The sequence below is a fragment of the Peromyscus leucopus genome, chromosome 2 (assembly GCF_004664715.2).
Source record: "Peromyscus leucopus breed LL Stock chromosome 2, UCI_PerLeu_2.1, whole genome shotgun sequence".
NCBI classification, from domain to species: domain Eukaryota; kingdom Metazoa; phylum Chordata; class Mammalia; order Rodentia; family Cricetidae; genus Peromyscus; species Peromyscus leucopus.
In genome coordinates this window covers 9,863,022-9,883,670 of record NC_051064.1, presented here as the reverse complement: position 1 = coordinate 9,883,670, position 20,649 = coordinate 9,863,022, and the positions used below count along the sequence as shown (strand labels likewise).

The following is a 20,649-nucleotide window of genomic DNA, read 5'->3' as shown; positions in this document are numbered from 1 at the left end:
AGAGCAATCTACAGTCTTGGCTACAACCTTGGTTGTTTGGGGATTGCTGTGGGCCCCTTTGGCCAACAAATCAATTGGATGTAAGTCAATCCTGATGCAGGAAGCTTCATTTGGTGACAAGAGACATCCAGTTGGAGCTCATCTCCCCTGTTATTTGGCAATTTCTTTTAGATCACCTTTATATATGTATGTTATTTTAGGAGATTTCTACTATATTAGGTTTCCACACAACCCCTCAAATGCACCTTCTCCCTGTATTCAGTCCCAAAATCTCTTCTATCTTCACATACCCCAATTTATTCTTCCATTTCACCATTCCCAACTATCCAAGTTATCTAATAATTTCCCTTTCCTAACAAGAACTAATTATTCCTTCTAGTCCCCTATTCCATGCCCACCCTCTGCGGTTTTATGGATTATAGTTGTCTTTGACTTAACATCTAATATCCACATATAAGTGAATACATACCATATTCCTTTTCTTAATTCTGGAATACTTCACTTGGAGTGATTTTTTTTCTAGCCCCATCCATTTGCCTGCAAGTTTCATGATATCATTTTTCAATGGCTAGGTTATACTCCACTGTGTAACTGTAACAGACTCACATCTGATAGAGGGCTAATATCCAAAATATATGAAGAACTCAAGACACTAGACATAAGGAAAACTGGAGTATATATCTAACTGGATAATTCCAAATAGAGGAACTTCAAATGGCTGAGAAAACAATTGAAGAAATGTTCAACATCTTTAGCCATCAGGAAACTGAAAACCAAAACTATTTTGATATTCCATTTTATACCTGTCAGAATGATTAAGATCAACAAACAAGTGATAGTTTATGCAGGCAAGGATGTGAACTAGGAAGAACACTCCTACATCTATTTTGGTAGTGTACAGAATACTTCCTGTATCAAAGAATGTATTTAGGAGAAAATTGGAAATATAAGATCTGGAATTATGAAAATTGAATAGACTGAACATGTATTTAGATGCTGAAGCAAGAAAATATGGCAGGAGATAAAAGCAGGGAGGGATAGAAAAGATGCTCCTCACATCTTCTGGATTAGTGAGTGAATGTGTAGTGTTGCCATTTATATGACTAACTAGAGACAGGCTGTTCCAAGTAGAACCACAGGGGTTAAGTCTGAGAGAGTTGTATGGTGTCAAAGTAAAAAGGACCAGTGAGAAACTGGCTTATAGGTTAAGAGCACAAAGCCCTATCCATACTTCTGCAAATCACCAGCATATTAAACAGCATTAAAATCCGACAGAGTAAGAAAGATCTCTGAAGCTTAGAGGAAATTTTAAAATGAACCAATGTTCAAAGAACCAGTATGCTTATAATGTCAAACTTGCCAAGTAAAGCTCTCTGTAGGTAAACATACATACATCATCTATTTCTATGAATATCATTTTGTGGTATGTGCAAACAAACTCTTATTTCAATGATCCAATAGATATCTAAATTTCTGAAAACAGAGTGTGGTTTATCTGTATAAGAATAATTCCCAATTTTTGAATAGGCAGTTGTAAAGAATAATTTACTTAGAATTATCAAAATTCATTTTCTAGAGTTTATTGTTTGGCAGGCCGGGATTCTTGATGCTTAAGAGGTACTAAGCCCTTGTAGTCAAGCAAGTGGTCAGCTGATCAAAAGTCATTTTTTCCTACTTGTTAGTGTCTTCCATTTTCTGCACTGAGGAAGGAATCATCTCTTCCACAGTGTGTAAAGAAAGGAGTTGATGGAGAGGCAGAAGTGAATCATCACCGTGGTTGTCTTTTTTGCTTCATGCCATCTTTGCTGCTCTGCTTTGGTCAAGTGAACAAAGGAAATATATGCATTTGCATCTATTTTCATCAGAGCTGTAGGGTGTATAAGTTTGGAATGCAATATTTTAAACATTTTAATTCTTTTTTTCATCTATTCACAATATTATCCACTAGAGTAAGTAGTTTGAGTCCATACATGCATATTCACTACTGAAAGCTGTGTTTAATGCATGTGTGGGATACGGAAGCCCTCAAGAGATACCTGTTGAATAAAAGAACATGCCTTCCTGCTCTCATCAGAGCAGTATAGTCACAAGCCATGCTCACCAATCTGGACTAAGGAATTTCTAGATCCTTTTCATTTCTGTATTGTTTTACCTAGCAGCCCAAAATGATTATTGTAACTCCAACTCTAAATGAGATCAGATTCCTGTTTAAATTTTCCACAGTTTTCTAATCTACCAAGAAATAAAAAGTCATGTTACAAATTATTTGAAAATCTGACACCTGGAATCATGGATTATTTAATCATCTCTAGCTCTCCTTTCACTAATTTCACACTGTGTTGCCCTTCTACTGTTTCTTATAGTGCAGACTGTATCACTTAGATCATTCTTATGATCATTCACCCATCCTTCTCTCTACTCAATATATATGTGGTTACACAGCTCATCACCCTATCTGTTTCAAATATTTCCCTCTGAATGTCCTTAATAATTAAATTTTTCTAATGGTATTTAAACCCTCAGTCCTTTCTTTTCTGACTTGCCTTCCCATAGTGTGTTCTTCCTAACTATCATATTTAGTTTAGTGTGTCTACTTTAGTTTATCCCAGACAGATGTCATTTCTTAGAATAAAATAAGGTATTCAAAATCAAGGATATCATCCATAATTTATAGCTGGAGCCTTGTTCTAGAGAACTGTACATAGCATAGACTTGAGAGTCTAAAGAATTATTGGATGAACAGATTTGCTGTCTTACTATTTGTAAACTGGGATATAGAAGTAGTTCAATTATAGTTTGAAGCATTAATCTCAATATTCCTTATCAATAAAAAATTCATGATTAGATATCAGGGTAAGAACCTGAAGAACCAGAGAAGCATAGAAGCCATAAGTCCTCACCTACCTGATTTGTTCCTTCCTCCAAAAAGAGTGAGATCCCTATCTGCCCACCTTACTACTTCCTGTCCTATCTCTCTGCAGTCCTCCAAAACCTCTGTGGATAATTGTGGTCAGCTATTGACTAGCTCTCCCCTAGGACTGCAAGCAAGCTTTATTTGTCAGAACACAATCAAAATATCACACAACTGTGGTGGTATTGTGTTCACCAAAATATTGTGTACTCTAATAAAAATATCTGGGGTCAGAGAACAGACAGCCACTAGATACAAAGGCTAGAAAATGGTGGCACTCACACCTTTAATCCTAGCATCCCAGAGATAGAAATCCCTCTGGATCTCTGTGAGTTCAAGGCCACATTGGAAATAGCCAAGCATGGTGACACGCCTTTAATCCCAGAAAGCCAGCCTTTAATCCCAGGGAGTGGTGGTAGAAAGCAGGAAGATATATAAGGCGTGAGGGTGAGAAACTAGAAGCATTTGGCTGGTTAGGCATTTGGCTGGTTAAGATTTTGGCTGGTTAAGCATTCAGGCTTTGGAGCAACACAGTTCAGCTGAGACCCATTCCGGATGAGGACTCAGAGGCCTCCAGTCTGGGGAGGCAAGACCAGCTGAGGATCCGGCGAGGTGAGATGGCTGTGGCTTGTTCTGTCTCTGATCTACCAGCATGGACCCCAATAACTGGCCTCAGGTTTGATTTTATTAATAAGAACTTTTAAGATTCCTGATACACACAACCTTTCCCCTTTTGTCTAAAAATAAATTTCAACTAACATAGTAAAACTATATACAATAAGTAAATAATTATATAGAAATATATACATGTAAGAATTACATTAACAATGTCCAGTGCATATGCATTTGACAAATTCAGAGAAAATACTGCATTATCTATCCTATTTTGGTGAGTCCAAAAGGTTGAATCTAATTCACTTTCTGTCCTAACTTGCATTATACCAACCCAATCTTTTTATGTCTCTCAACCTTAAACACTTTACATGTCTATTGTGAGTTTTTTATTCTAAATTTGGTAATAAGAAAAATTATATCTATAACTATCTAGTATTCAACTCCATCAAAGACCAGAGAAGGATATAATATTACCTGAGTAAACAGGAAGTGCAGAGCAAGCAACTTCAAAAACTATAAAAATGACAGAAACAGCTGACTGCCTGGACAGTAACCCAAGTTTCTTTATAACTTTGTGACATCCATCTTTGTCTGGCAGGATTTTTCTGTGAAGAAGGAATTTTGAAGAGGAGTCCCTCCTTGACTTGGCAAAGTTCAGCAGTCACTTTGTTTTGTGTCCTGTGTGTCCAATTTGGACAACTCTGAAGTAGACTGGTGCTGCCAAGAGCAGACATGTCTCATTGTCATAAAAAAAAAACTTTGTTATTAAAACTTCTTAAATCACATAATCTGTAAATCTCTGAAGTGTTTGAAGAAGATCTATCTAAAATATATCTCTGTTTGACCATGAAAACATACCTAACATGACTACAACTTTGATTGCAATAAGTGACTAACTACTAACCTGTATTTCTTCATTATCCTATATCATTTGTAATAATAACTTTCAAGGACTAAAAGTTTATATTACATTGTTGAATAAGCTGTATAGGTACAATACCTTCAACAAGAGTAAAATATAGGTATAAAAATAACCTTAAATTTGTATCAATATACTAAAATATCTTAAACAAGAGTAGAAACATATGTATAGTATAACAAAAACAACCTCAAATTTGTATCATTATACAAAAATCCATACCAATGTAAAATATTTAAGACTAATAGTTGCTTTTTTGGTTTAAAAGTAGATTCAATAATCCACTCTTTTATCCTATCATTTCTATACCTTCCCTTTCTCTTTTTACAATGAAATCCCTGAAACTAATCTCCTTTGTTCAGCTTTTTTGTAGACCATTACCAATAACAACTTGTAACCAATCCTCCTAAACAATGACAAATATTCATAACTCACTTAATGACCAAAAACCACACACCCTGCCTCTTAGCAATGTGGGCATTGTGTTCAAAAAATAATTTCCTGTTGTCTTGGGGGTGGCAGCATTTAAAGACCCTGAAAAACATTATGATCATTGTCAATTCCTGAGAAAGCTAGGTATAGCATTTGTTGTCCAGTCTCTGTGTAAGGGAAGGTGGAGAGCATAACTGAAATCCTGGCTAGAGTAATCTGTGAAGCTGGATCATCTCAGCTAGCCACCTTGAAAAACTGTCTTGAGCAGTTTGTAATATAAGCTGATATTAGGGTTGTGTTTGTTGGCTTGGTGGATTTACCACAATCCAGGTAGAATCACCTTTATGGGGCCCCATCCTCCTTTTGGAGAATTTAAAGGTCACTGTTAAGAATGATCATGGTTCACTGCAGAAAAGTTAAACATTTCAAATGTCATATACAGCAGACCTCAAAGAGGTTACAGGATGAAAATTGCTATGTACTTCCAGAGTACAAAAACTTAATTCCTAATACCTGATAGAGACTCAAACCTGAAATCATGTACAGAAAGATAAAGCCTTTTTCTAGAACTAGTTAGTACTCTATATGACAATTAATATCACAACAAAAAGTTTGAATATAGATTAATCAAATTTTGAGATAATATTTATACCTTAAGAAAAGTTTTAAAGAGTCAAAATAAAACCAAAGAATTATGAGATTGATAGAAATAGTATAGTTCCTTAATTTTGGAACTGTCCCATATCAGGTGGCTCCTCTGACATGAGACAGAGATTTTGGATTTTCCTTTAACAAGTATACTTAGGTTTAGAGAAGGAGAGAGTCACGCTCTAACTCCAGACAGTTTTAAGTTTTAATTGAACTGAGACTACAAAAAAGACCATTTGCATTATATATCTGTAGAGAATAGCAGAAAAAAAACATTTGGGAAGATTTATGAAATTTTATAATGTTGAAAATGTGATATACAAATGGGCCAGTTACTCTTTTTCTTGGACATTTACTCTGGATCATTCATCCTTTTTTTTTTTTTTTTTTTTTTTTTCCAGATGGCTCATTTGCCCAGTAGTCTTCAGATTACTTATTTGGATGCCTTGATTCTCCTGGAAAGAAAACAAAACTCTACCCATTCCACACTTTGGGAAATTTCCCTTTAGGCAAATTATATCTGATCAAATGAAAAACATTTGTTAGTCTTATGAGTTAGGCTAAATTGAATGGTCACACTATTTGAAGAACTATTACCTCTTCTTATCAAGAGCTCTCTCCTATTCAAATCTAGTCTTTATCAATTTTGATGGTATCTGTAGTTTTTGTTCTCCTGTGAAAACAAAAGGAAAACCTGTTCTCCAACATAACATATATCCTAGTTTCCATTCTGAGGTCAACACATTCTTAAAGTATACAGGTTGATTTAATTCAGCAGTTTTTCTATTATTCAATGTATGTCCCCAGGTGTCATTCCTTTCTCATTAAAATTAAAAAAAATCTTATTCAATTTTTCTCATTAAAAATTAAAAAAAATAAAATTAATAAAGCACTGTGCAATCTTTATCTGGGTGTTTTAATTATTTATGTATGGTATGGTATGGTAAACATATTTTAATTTTCAAAACTACAAAATGAAACACATTCATTTGCCAAATTTCATTTCATTGAGTACCCTTTGGGTTACTTCCTACAGGTGGTGGTGTTTGGTTACATAAAGAACAAGTAGGACATTTTCTTATAATTTCCTTGGCTTGTTGTCAAGTGATAGAAAAATCATTTTTAACCCCTTGCCATTAAGATAGTGCTTTTTATGAAACTTTGAGGCTTTTAACATATAACCTATCAGTAGCTGAACAATTTTATCATTACTTTGTGCTAGAGGGCCTGGTAGACCCATATGGAATCTGATATGTGTTATACGTGGTATGATTTTTATTTCTGATTATTTCTTGAAATTGAATAAATAACCACATTAATTCTGAATACTCTGAATAAGTTTACCAGTTTCAATATGTAAAACAACTCTTTGTGAATATTGAGAGTCAGTAACTGTATTAAGCGGTTCTGGAAAATCTAATAATACCATGAGAATAGCATATCATTTTGACTTTTGAACAGAATCATGAGGGCTTTGAGCCACTTTACTTAAATTTCCTGACTTATAACCTTCCTATTGTGATTTTTTTATATCAGTAGAGAATGTAAAGAGCTCTAGAAATTGATGGTTCCTGTACAATGTGAGAAAGGATCCAATTAGTTCCCTTTATAAACTGAAATGTCTTGCTTTTTGGATATTTGTTGTTATTCTCTCCCAAAAAATTGCTGCAAGCTCTTTGTCAATATTCATTTTCTGTCCACAATGAGGAAATTTTAGCATTAATAAAGGGTACCACAATTTCTCCTGGGTCTATTCCTGCTAATTAATGAAGTCTTAATTTTCCTTTTAGCATCAGCTCAGAAAACATTGCTACATAGGTCTTTCATTTTTTTACTCTGTGTGGTAAAAATATCCTTTCTAAGGTATTATCTTCTCTCTGTATTAGAATTCCTGTAGGGGGATGTAGAGAAGGTAAAAATAACCAGAATACATCTAGCTATTGATCCAAATGGTCTACATGTGCATCATGTGATTTTTTTCCTATCAAAGCCAGTTCTCTTTCAGCTTCAGTTGCTGATGTTTTTGTACTTTTTAAGTCCTTATCATCTTGTAAGGTTTGAAATAAATTACTTAGTTCTGAGTTGTCAATTCATTGTTGGACATAGGCAGTTAATATCTCCCAGAAAATTTTTAAAATCATTGTGTTCATAATTGATATCTCCTAATTTGTACTTACTGTGGTTGAATTTTTTTGTAAACCTATCTTATATTCTAGGTAATTAATGGAATCTCCTCTTTGTATTTTTTCAGGAGCAATTTGTAATTCTATTACTTCTCTAAAGGTTTTCTTTAAAATATTTTTCATGTGAATCTGCTAGTAAGAAAACATTCACACAACGGTAAATTATAAATTGAGGAAAGTAATTATGAATTATTTCCAATGTCTGCTATACAAAACATTGACATAAGGTAGGGCTTCAATAATTCTTGTGGAAGGACTTTCCATTGATATCTTTTAACAGAAATTATTAAAAGTGGGCACTGTGAAGGCAATTTTTTTCTCTATTCTATTTTTGCAAAGGTATAGTAAAAAGGCAATATATTAAGTCAATATTTTAAGTCAATCAACCATTCCTTAGGTAATAGAGAAAGCAAGGGAATTCCAGGGTATAAAGAGTTCATTGGCTTATTTAGCTTATTGATAACTCTTACATCTATTACCATTCTCCATTTTCCAGATGTTTTTGTAATAACAAATACAAGAGAATTCCAAGGTTTGGTCAATTCTTTAATATGCTGAACATTTAGCTGCTCCTGTACCAACTGTTCTAAGGCTTGTAATTTTTCTGATGTAAAATGCCACTGTTCCATCCTAATAGACTGTCAATTAACTATTTTAAAGATAGGGCTGTTGGTATCTTTAAAAGGTCAGCAGCCATTGTGCCCTGTTTATGTAAAACCTGAATGGTTAGTGTCTACTTTTTATAATACTTTCTAATATTTTTCCCAGAAACAAAATTAATTATTTGTTTCTGAGATTGGAGGAATGTTAATTTGGGTATTAAATTGTAATTAATAACATCCCTAAAAATTCATTGCTATGTTATCTACATATGGCTTTAGTTTTCCATAAATTTTCTATGTTATCTATGTATGTCTTTAATTTTCATCTTTGCCATTTTGATCCTATACATTTGACTCATCTCATGGATTGTTTTACATAAGATAAAGTTCTAATCCCTAAAAGCTGAACATTTACCTCCTGAAGAGGCCAATTTGTATGCCAAGATTCTCGTGCAATTATTGTTACATTTGCCCCTCTGTCCACCAAACACTCAATTACAATGCCATTTATTTGTATTTTTAACTTTGGTCTTTGATCATTTATAGAAGTTTGCCAAAATAATTGCTTTGTGGTTTCTCCTGAAAATTTTATCTTCTAATACTCTTCTAGCATCCAGATCAGTATGGTTTTTTATAGTAGGTGTTAAGTCATTTAACTGTTCTGTGGAAGAGTTTCCCCTATACTGATAGGGTATGACTGAACAAAATTTGATATGGGGGTCTGCAAGTGACCCCACTATGGTGTTTCCCGATGGCAGGGGTTTACCTTGCCTGTCCCATGTTGATCTGCATTCATTAGTCCAGTGTTGGGCTTTGCCAAACCTTCTGAATATTTCAGAAGTCTGAGGTTTTCTGTTTGGATTTTTTTCTAGAAAAATCATTGTTTCTAGAATTGCCATGCCTACAATCCCTTTTCAGATGACCTGGTTTATCACAATTAAAACATCTAACCTTTTGATTTTTCTTAAAATTTTTAGAAGTCACTTCTATCCAAGTATCATTAAAGTGTAAGATTCAATATCAGCTGTATTTCTAATCTGTCTATCCTCTGGATGCTGATTTTGCCATTAAAGCCCTGATCCTCCTTTTACATTCTAAATTAGCATTTTTCAAAGGCCAAAGATTGAATTAATATTCATTTAACTTCTTTATCTGAAACCATTCTATTTACAACTGAAGTCAGTCTTTGTAAAAAATCAATGAAGACTTCTTTGGGGCCTTCTATAATTTTAGTAAAAGTCTCAGCCCTCTTTCCCGATTCCTCAATTTTTGTCCCAAGGATTCAAATCTGCTGTATGAATTAGGGCCGTGATCATCAAATGTAACCCATCTTTCTGTATCAGCATAATTGTCTTCATCGAGGACTTGATCTTGGAAAAATCACATAACCTCTAACACTACCTCATTGTTTGATGGCTTTAGGTTCATCTCTCCATCAGGTTTTCCATTGTAACTCAGGACCAGCTTTCAATACTGCTGTAGCTAAATCTTTCCAGTCTTGTGGAATAATTCTGTTCCTAGTGGACTGTGAATTTAATATCTGCTTCACAAAAGGTGAATCCATACTATATGTAACTACTGCTTCCTTAAATTTCTTTCAAATCTAACATTTTGTTTTTTCAAGACAGGGTTTCTCTGTGTAGCTCTGGAGCCTATCCTGGAACGTGCTCTGTAGATCAGGCTGGCCTCGAACTCACAAAGATTCACCTACCTCTGCCTCCCAAGTGCTGGGATTAAAGGCATATGTCACCACCGCCTCGCATGTTTCCCATTTTTATTGTGGGGAAAAAAAAATAAACTCTTCTCTCCATTTTCTTAAAAACTGATTCCTCCCTTTAAGAATTCCCAGGTGTGTCACCAGATCTTTTGACGATGACAGTGAAGTGTGAGACTTACTGAAGCTTCCTAGCACACCTGGGTGGAGAACACAGGCAGAGCACAGCCTGACTGAGGGTGGCTGCAGCTGCTCACCTGTAGCTGTGAGCTGAGAGCATGTGGCAGTTGCAACAATAGGAGTCAGAGTGCTATAAAGGCAGCTAACCTAGTGTGGCAGCAGCCTGAGCAGAGGGTCGAGGGGAAGCCCACAGCCCACGGGAAAAAGGAGCCCAGGAGCCAGCCAGCTGTCTGAAAGGCAGATACAGGGGAAAATGCAGTAGCAGCACATGGGACAGGCAGGAAGTGAGAGCACAGAACTGTCTAAAGGCAGAGCCAGCCAGTAGTGGGCCATTAGTTCAGAGAGTGTTTGGAGCCCAGAGACCTGTTGAGTTTGGGGCCTGTAAAGACTGTTGTAGAAAGGCTGCAACAGGAAAATCCCAGCCTTGCTCAACGGGCGTGAGGCACGAGAAGAAAACCCAGCTGACTCGGTTTTGATGGCAAATAAGACAACAGAAAGTGCAAGGGGAAAGCTTGGAGTGGAGAGAGAAGCAGGCAGGGACAAGTTGAGGAATGGGGTATCTTTGGAGACTGGAGGAAGGAAAGGGAGGGATGCCTCTGTCCTTGATCCATGTGCCCACGAAACTGCAAGGGTTTCTTTTGCTAGATATCTATGGAATACAAGGGCCATTTTTTTGAGTGCTAAGATGCACCAGTGATGTTGGATGTGAGTTGGAGTCTTCAGTACTTCTCCTCTGTCAGTGGAAGTCAGGAGCCAAAGTTGTCCCCAAGATGATATAGTTGCTGACAGAGGTCTCTGGGAGGGAAGAGTCTTCACCTAAATTCTGTCACCAAGCAAGGGACACAGTAATCCAAGGTGAAATCTGCAACCTGTTGACAGGAAGACTCGGGATTCTAGTGGTACAGCTACCAAAATGAAAGGAAAGCTGCGAACAAAGCCAAACTGTATGGAATGTGCCTACTGACCATCCACAGGAGTCCACTATGGCCACTGAAGGTAGTGGTGGGTGTGTTATCCCCATCCTCAAAAGACAGAGTTGTGATGAGTGATACTCAACAGTCATCACTAGTGTCCTGGGGAATGCTTAGGATGTCTAAGTAGGGTGAAGTGAGTAGGCAACAGATACTCCAGAAAATGTGAAAACTTGGTTGGGGGTCCTGTAGATTGATCTGAGTCATGATCCAAGGCAGAGCAGCCATGTGGTGGGGCAGAGCTCAGAGTCAGTACAGAACATGCCAACTCCAAGTTCTCAGAACAAAGAATATTTATTACCCTTGAGGGCAAGTTGGAGGTGGAGAGTAGGGGATGCTGCCTCTGGAATGGATAAAGGCACTCAGAAATCAACAGGTGTTTTTTGTTGTTCTTGTTGTTTGTTTGTTTCAGGAGTGGGTTTTTTTGTTTTGTTTTGTTTTGTTTTGTTTTGTTTTGAGAGAAGGGGCTAGGGTGAGTTGGTAAGTCATGATTGGACAGATTATCCAGTGTAGCCAAATAAAGAATTTTGATTCTTGGACATTTGTGTTTTGATAGTTGGACCTTGGTGTCAGTCTCAGGAATGAGTCAGTGCCCAAATAAGCGAATAGAGCTTGGGGGCTAGTTTTATGAATGAAATCTAGTGGTTTACCAACTGAGAGAGAAGGGGGAAGGGCAAAACCTGTCTGCAATGCTGGGGCCTGCTTGAGAGGCCTTCGATATAGATCTTAGCTTTTATTGGTCAAATTTCTAAAAAAAAAAAAAAAAATCATACAAAAGAGTATATGAGATGAGGATGTGTCCAGAGGTAGAATGCTTGCCTATTATGCACGAGGCAACCTATTATGCATTAGGTTTGAATGTCAACACTGTACCAAACAATGAAATAAACAATAATAACAATACACACATGCACAAAAACATACAACCAGCAAGAAAACTATTTCATTTGCTTTCTTAACAGTAAATTCTACTCATAATTTTCCTCCCAGAAGTTTAGTTGTAAATGTCTTTTGTTTGATGCAAGCGTATTATTTTCCATTTGATTATATTTAGAACACAAGGAATCACTATGAAATAAACTTTCTTGAAGACATAAGAAAGGAAGTTAGAGAAAATATATTGAGGTGATTCTAGTTCTCCCTAATTTCTGTGCTTAAAAAAAGATGTGTTAATATGATGAAGCAGCTTTGGTAGAAAACTAATTTGGATGTATGTTGTCATTAGCTCTCTAGTGAGGACCATAAAATTATCTATCTTCAAACTTATGGCTTGAGGGAAAACCAAGACCTCCTGATAAGGTGGATTGCTGTATATCCTGAAATAGTTTCTTATCATTAAATACTTGGAAGAGGAAGACAAATTCTTGAAATGTGATTTGGCTGGTGACTTTTGTCAAGGATAGAGGGTCATCTGGCTTTGTATTGTCCATCAAGTTAATGTATTCTCAAACACAGGCATGGCATGGGGAGCATGCCAAACAGACACAGGGCATATTTAAGTATACTTGCAGTGCTTTTATTATTGGACTTGTTTTATCCCATAATAGAGATTTAAACTGTTCTCATTGAATATTAAAACTAATGCCACACAAAGAAAAAACACACACCAAATGTGTTTTAAAAGAACCAGTATTTATTAAGAAATTATGTGCTGAATGTGCCTACAGCCAGTGGAGATGGTCTCTCCCATTTCCACTGCACAAGACAATAGCCAAGAGTATTCGGAAAATACAATGCTTGGGAATGAAGGATTCTGAGGACTAGGAGATGAGATGGAGGGGTGTGTGCACTAACTGAAACTTTTGGATCCCAGGACAAGACAATCTTTTCCTTATTAATCTGCTTCTCATCTGCTCAAGTGCTGAAAACTGTCCACAGAATCTCACAATCAGTCTCAAGTAATAGGTGATGATTGGATCATTTCAGCTTACTAGTGCCAAGCATGCTCACATGTCAAACCAAAGACCTTAAATGGTTGCATCACTTCTGAAATAACTGCATTCTTTTATTAATAAAATGGTGCTTATAGAGGGCAGAAATATAGCTTTTTCAAATAGTTTTCCACATGGTCTAAGGTGCTTTAGACTATAAATTGAAAATAAATTATAAAAACTAGCATACAATGTATATTCTCCGTATGACATTGTTGGAAACAAGCTTTAAATGTTGGATTGCAATACCACATGACTATGTGATCAACAATGACACATGCTAATCATAAAAATAGCTTTTACAAATATACATTTGTATACAGGGTCTCTCTCACCATCCGTTAATGTCCTTCACACTTTAAGACTTAAAAAACATAAATAGCAAGAGGGGAAACACATTTACAATGTAAACCATAAAACAACCATTGTACAGCTTGTAACACAGAAGAAATGGCATGTCTAAAAGTGAACAATACTGTCCATATGACTGGGACTTTATATAAATTGAATTGGAGGTGCTGCTGTTCAGAACGAAACCACCTTTCACATTTCTCCACATGTCACAGTTTCCTTTTCTTCTTTTACAACATTGCATACAACTTCAGATCACTTTATCTGTAGAAACTGAAGAGAGAAAAAAATTACTTTAAAAATGCAGGGATTGGGGATTTGTTGTTTTAGCATGTGTTGATACAAGTTAGATCTGAGGAGTAAATGAAGAGAAAACTAAAGAAATAACTATAACTTCAGGTCATAAATATTTTAAAATAACATTTTATTAATTCTTCGGGAATTGCTTGCATGAAGACACTGTAGTTTGATCATATTCACCCCTACTCCCTCCCCAGCTCCTCCCAAGACTAGTCTCCCTCCCTCCCTTCCTTGCTTCCTCTCTCCTCCCCCCTCCCTCCTTCCTTCTTTTCTTTCTTCCTTCTGTGTAAATCTGATCACATCCACTTTGTGCTGCCCGTATATTGATGGGCATGGAACCATTCACCAAAGCATCTGAGACACAAGCTATAAGAATACAGCAATAAAAAAAAAACATTGATTAGAAAGAGATCTACAAGTCTTCATTGGCCCCACATACGTAAGTGCACATCTCATCAAAACCTTGTAAGTATGAAAGTAAATTGTCCTTTGTATTTACAGATTCAAAAATTGGTTTATTACAATACTATTAATAAATAAGCATTGTGAAGAACTTTATACAAAATAAATTGTGTGGAATTTCAGAAATGGTATAATTGGAAAAAGTTATAAAATTTATAGATTACTGTGTTATTCAGTGACTTATTTTGAAGATAGATCTGGGCTCTGTGCTTCTAACATCATACTTGAAAATAAATGTTGCAGTGAAGTTATTTGGGAGGGTTTACTGAAGCAACAGTATATTAACTTAAACACTAGGGTAGTTTTTTTTTATTAAATAGTTCATCTAATGTTTCTTTTAACTAAAAATTTTGAATTAATAGCTGATTTGATATGCTTTTCTAATACGTAATTATTTTCAATTATATGTAATTTTAAAATAATAGTGGTGAATGAGCCGATACAAATGTGTTATTGTTAACTGTGAGGTGTTCCAAAAGGTCCCTTCATACATTGAAAACTAATTTCAAAATAATCATAAATTGTATCAATTTTACAATTTTGTCAAAATAAAGAAACCAAATAAAACCCAAAAAATTAGACTTAACTGTTTCTCCAAAAAATTTCAAAGGTCTTGGATTCAGATGGAAAAATAATATATGTGTCAACAACCAAAGCCAAGGACAAGACTAAATTTGGCAGTTAGATGATGCGAACTGCCCTGGATGTGTTCAGAGGCAGACCTCTGTCTTGCACACAGTCACCTTTAAACTGAACTCCGAGGACCTAGGTAGTCAGTTCTCTTTCTCATCCTGTTCATATTTATGCTAATGCTACTCACAGAGAAGTAATGCCAGTCATGTGAGATGCCATTCTCCATGTGTACTTTTAATTATACAAAAGTTCAAATACATATGAAGTGTTTATTAGACCATAAATTATACTGTAATATTTTTGTATTAAGAAAAAATTCTGTCAAAATTTTTTCCTCAAATACTTAATGTAGTCTAAGTGTATTGTGACCATATTATTTAGAATGTACACTGAAAAAACTGATTGAGTCACAAGGTTTCAGTTTTCAGTTTTGTTTCTACTGAAATCTTACTATGGGTATTATGTTGGAAGTCTATGGAAGCTAGGTCATACTGAAACATTTAATATATAGATGTGAGGAACTTTTTCATTCAAAGACAGACTATTTGTCAAAAAAGACAAATGAAGTATCTGTAAATAAGTTACTAAATATATTAAATTACAATTTATATTTGCAAGTTTGGGGTGCCAAATCATTAGTCAAGGACTCTTACAAGTGCTTTGTGGAGTTCATTGCAGTTATATGTATTATCTTAAAATAAATTTCTTAAAATTTTGATTTTCAACCTCAATAAATTTTACTTACCTAAATTTTTACAAGTGTTAATAAAACTTGCATCTGCATAAAAACAACAAGCTAGGAATATGACACAAATGTATTTTGATACTGTCTTTACTTCACTTGTTTTTTTTAAATTTTCTCCTTCTGTTATTTCTTGTTACTCATTCTATACTATATGCTTCTTAAACATGCATTTATAAATTAAAACATTCAGTTGTATTCTTCATCTAATTATAGGACGTGCTCCTGTGCATAGGAAAAATCAATTTGTCAATAAAAGCATAAAGTTTTGAACTCATACTTCATAAACTATATCATATACGATTGTTTGTGCAGAGCAAAGTAAATTTTGTACATAATCTGTAAGTACATATCAAAATAATCAATTATCATTGTGAGAAAGAATACCTTAAGCAAAAACATTAACCCACAGATGAATGCTGTTGTGTCAAAATCAGGCAACATAGTATTAGAGGCTGATTGGTAACACATGTATGCTGGAGCTAAGGCAGCTGAAGTGGTTGTAATCACACTCTTTCCCCAGAGCCTGAATTCATCATTTTCTTATTGCAAATGGAAAATGCTGAAATTGCTGTTGCAGCTGTGTTTGTAAAGTTTATACTCATTGTATTTCTCCAGGTTAAGTTATGATAGATCAAATTGATTTAGGATATCCACACACAATCCTGCACATTTCAGAAGTAATGGGAAATCTGGCAATTATCTAATTTATTAAAAAGGAAAACACCAGGCTGTAGACTTTTGTTCATCTTCTATTATTTTTGTATACCTTTATTTATTTCCTCCTTGTTCTTTAATTATAAACAATTTTATAAAATGATGGTTGTAGGAGGAAACAATTTATTGAAATCTTTCCATATAGCTTTAAAGTCTATCACTAGCATAAAGTGAAAGCTGTATTAACTTTACATAGTGTTGTGCTGTTAATACCTATATGGAAACAAAATATGAATATAAATTTCCTTATCATCAAACAATGAAAAATATATTTACAAAAATTTCCTAGAATTTCTAATGTGAGAAAAGGTTTCCCGCTGGCTTCTAATGTCCTGGAGGAAAAGGAACAAGCTGTGACATTCTAGATGCCTTTTTTCCCACTAAAGGAAAGAGTCATTTATGAAGTTGGTTTGCTTAGTATAATGAAAAACTAATTGTGCTCTCTTGAATAGTGGGTAATTTATCTGCTTGTTGTATGGAAGCTTGGATGCTTTTAAAATAAATTTGCTTGATGATGAATATTTTTTTCAATTCTCATTTCCTTTATTTCTGAAAATAACACAGGAAGTCACTCAAACAGGACTGGATTCCTCTACTTCTATTTGACAAAGATGAAAAGGACAGCGTGAACCACAGGGCAAGTTTTTTTTTTTTTTTTTTACTTTTAAAACCCATGTATTCATATATGTTAAAATAAAGAGGCAGAGTAAAATGTGGAAAGAAGACACCTTGTTTACAATTTTAACAAAAAATAAATAATACTTTTAAAGACAGTTTGTGTATTATTTATTACTGATCAGAAATGTTTGTCTTTCTAAATTGGGATGTGTAACTGATAAAAAAAAAAAACCAGATATTTCATATTGTCTATGCAGTACCCTTAAAAATAAAAATAAGAAAAAATATATAATATTGACTACAGACATAACAATAATAAGTACCTTAGCAACACTGTTGACATTTCTTTGGTAATTACTTAGGCATTCTTTTTTTTATGAATAATGTGGTTATATTGAGCTTGAATACAATGCTCATTACACATGAGGTAACAAATATATTTCTAATAACAGATTCTCACAATCTATGTTTATTATTAGTCAGCCATATCAATAAACTCTTGGGAACAAAATTTCTTTTTACTATCAGACCCAAGGATCTGGAATGGCTACCCACTACAGATCACCTCGTGTAAACTGTAATTGAATGAGAACCAAGTTGGCAAATAACTTTCACGATCTGTTAAAAATGAAGGCACATGTGACATCCTGTAGTTCTTGAAACGGGATAGATTAGGTTTCTAAGGTGATTACCACTGAGGCTATTGGAGGGTACAGCAGGGAGAACGGGCACAACCGAAAAAGTAGTAAGCAATTAAAACTGTGGCAGTGAGCTGTTTAGGTTGTTCTCTGTCCTTAATGTCAAACATCAGGGCTTAGATGATAAACTACAAAATTTCTCAAGAGAGGCAGTTGACTTGTAGGCATTTGATACATAACTAAAATATAACCAACGCTTATAAATCAGACAAAGAAAAAGGTTATTAATCAGGAAAACCAGAGAGTCTTGGAGGAAAACTTAGTTGTGTAGAGCCAAGAACTGTCCTGAAAGGTATCTTTGTACTAGACAAGAGCCTGGCCTCTGACAGTCATGCTACGACAGATACATCATAAGCCCAAGCATATTAAACCATAGCCAATTCTGTTTTAAATCTGTGTTCTCCAAGAAAAGTATCTAACCTTAATTTCTAAATTTTACCATTTGGAAGAGAATGCTTAGGCCAGAGATTGGGCAGGTTTAGCTATCAATCTGGCAGCAAAATCAGGATCAGACCTTCTGAATTTTTTGCCACTCTGTGCTAGTTTCCACTACTGTAAGAACTGTTCTGAGTAAAATACACTTAATATAAAAAAAATTATCAGCATTGTTGTTTTAGTTTCTAAGGATTTGGTACATGGTTGGTTGGCCCTTTTAAATCAACTATTGCTTTTAAATTTGCAGTAAGGGTGAAATATCACAGAAGAATGGCATGGTGGAGTATTTGGACAAGCCTAGGCTCATGTCTAATACTAAGACACCCTTGTGGATAGTTCTTGGATGAACACAAACATATTTCCAACTCATGGCAGATGAGAAGCAGAATTAAAGAGAGGGAGTGGGGACAAATTCTGCCATTTAAAAACATGCCCAGGTGACTGAATACTTCAACCAGACTCCACCTCCTGATCACTCATTCAATTACATTTACCATTCGATGGAGTTTGCATCCTTGCAATCCAGTTACTTTTTAAAATCATCTTTGGCTAGGAATAAGCTTTAAAAACTGGCCTTTTAGGAAAACATATATTTTCAGCATTCTAACATAATTGATTCTTAAACATCTGTTTGTCATTTGCCTGAGGTATTGATACCTACAATTTGTGGATCTTTAAGACTGTCTCAGACTCTGGTCTCTAGAGGAAAGTGATAAGACTGTAGACCTGCCTATTTACTAGCTGATCTTATTTATATTTATGAATGTTTGCCTCATGCATTTCCAAATCTTAAAAAGAAAACATTAATAAATATGTCAGTGCATATGATTTTTATTGAAATTGAACAGAAAGAGTGAGAGATTATATCATTTTTTCTTTATATAAATGAGTGAAAATGTTAAGGTCCAAGGATTTTGACAGACAAACTGAAGAAGCTGCTTGAATCACTGACTAGAATCAGCAGCCTTACTGCTTTCAGAAATCCTTAGCATTACTTTTGGTCATTCAGTCTACTGAACATCAGAATTGTCAGGTGATCTTGTTAAACTTAGATTACTAGATTCTTATTTACTTGTTCTACAGCAAGTCCAGGATGGAATTTTTTCTAACTTTTTTCTCAACTTTCTCAGGACTGTCTCAGTCCTTGAGACCAGCTTCAGTTCACCGTTGAGAGGCTGTCCTTAGAGGGCCCTTGAACTCCTACACACATCTGCTGAGTGTGCCATCCTGCCTGTTCTTTCCCCAAGGCCATGTCTCAGAATTATTCACTTAACTGACAGTCTTGAGAAGTTAGGTAACTCTTCTCAGTAGGGCATCATCTACTTCTGAAATATACTTAGTGTCTCTCTGGACTCCTTACAGCTTGCTAGATTCCCTAACCGCACCTTCTGTGTGCGTGATGTGACCCACTGCAGAAGGATCTACCCAGCCTTCTATTTTGAATGTGGCTTTTGAATTGGAACTTAAGAAATGAGAGAAGACACCTGGTCAAATGTAATAAAGGTCTTTACTTCAAGAGTATGCTGGCATTTGATAGCATCCCTCTGATTTTTGCTGGCTATGTAGCTTTGGAAGGGACACTGCTAACTTAAATAAAAGCCAAAGTCTGCTGTATTAACTGTAAATACTGGAAAAACTAAGATCCTGTGAGACATTAACTGCAGTGTTTCTTGACAAGCCATGGTCCATGACTCTTGATCACACCTGGTCTACTGTCTTCAGGGAGTACTGGCTCCTTCTCTGCATTCACTTTCACTGTTTCTCCATTCTACTTTCTCAATTTAATAACCTCCTCTCAACAACTTATTCTTAACTATTCAGTTTTACAATCTTAGCCAATTGTCCCGTCCAATAATTTTCACCTTTCTTCAATTTTTTTTATCATTGAAGTGTAACCAAAAGACAATGGGTCTTTACATTATGGTGGATCATAAAAAAATATCCACAGCATTTAGTTTTGATAGCCTATGAATCAATATTTTCTTTAACATCTTAGAATTTGAATGCTTTATTTTTTTCCTAAAAGTGAAGTAAAATATAAAAGTACTAACATAATTATAAAAATAAGAGAAATGGAAAAAAGATTGTTAAATTAACCTTATTTAATTCGTATGAATATAAAATATAAGAAAATAAAATACCAGTGAGTTTCATTATTTATCTTTAGTTTAGTTTATGTATTTAGCTAATAAGAATAATATAAAGTGATTCTTATTGATTTAAATATAATGTACTAACATATGATTAAAATTGCAAGTGTCATATTCTTGCTGGGTATTCAGATGGAATGTGGGCTATCATACGTAATTTTTAAAAATCTGTTCAGAGTTAACAGTATCATTTCCTCTGTGTAATCACTACTTCTGCTAATGCTGCCATTAGCACGGTGATAGTTTTTACATCTAGACACACAGAACCTATTTGTATTTGGAGTGCATTTCTTTTCATTGAAATCAAATTACTTTCAAGTGAAAGGCAAATAGTATTTTTTTCTTTTGGATTCATTATAGGAATTTTTTTTCTTAGTGAGAGAAAATGAGAAGATGTCTTCTCCCCTGCCACTCCAGAAATATGTAAGAGCAGCATG

At 35.0% G+C, this 20,649-nt stretch overlaps 1 protein-coding gene across 6 annotated transcripts in view; it reads right to left on the bottom strand.

Moving 5' to 3' along the window:
* Positions 1-12,786: 12,786 nt before the first annotated feature.
* The window catches only part of Ralyl (RALY RNA binding protein like), a 683,194-nt gene continuing 675,331 nt past the window's right edge, over positions 12,787-20,649 (bottom strand). For all 6 annotated transcript variants that reach the window (XM_037202361.1, XM_037202359.1, XM_037202358.1 and 3 more), the window contains one exon: positions 12,787-13,730. In XM_037202361.1, the coding sequence (XP_037058256.1) occupies positions 13,713-13,730 (18 nt within the window). In that variant the 3' untranslated portion in view covers positions 12,787-13,712. The remainder of the gene's footprint in view (positions 13,731-20,649) is intronic.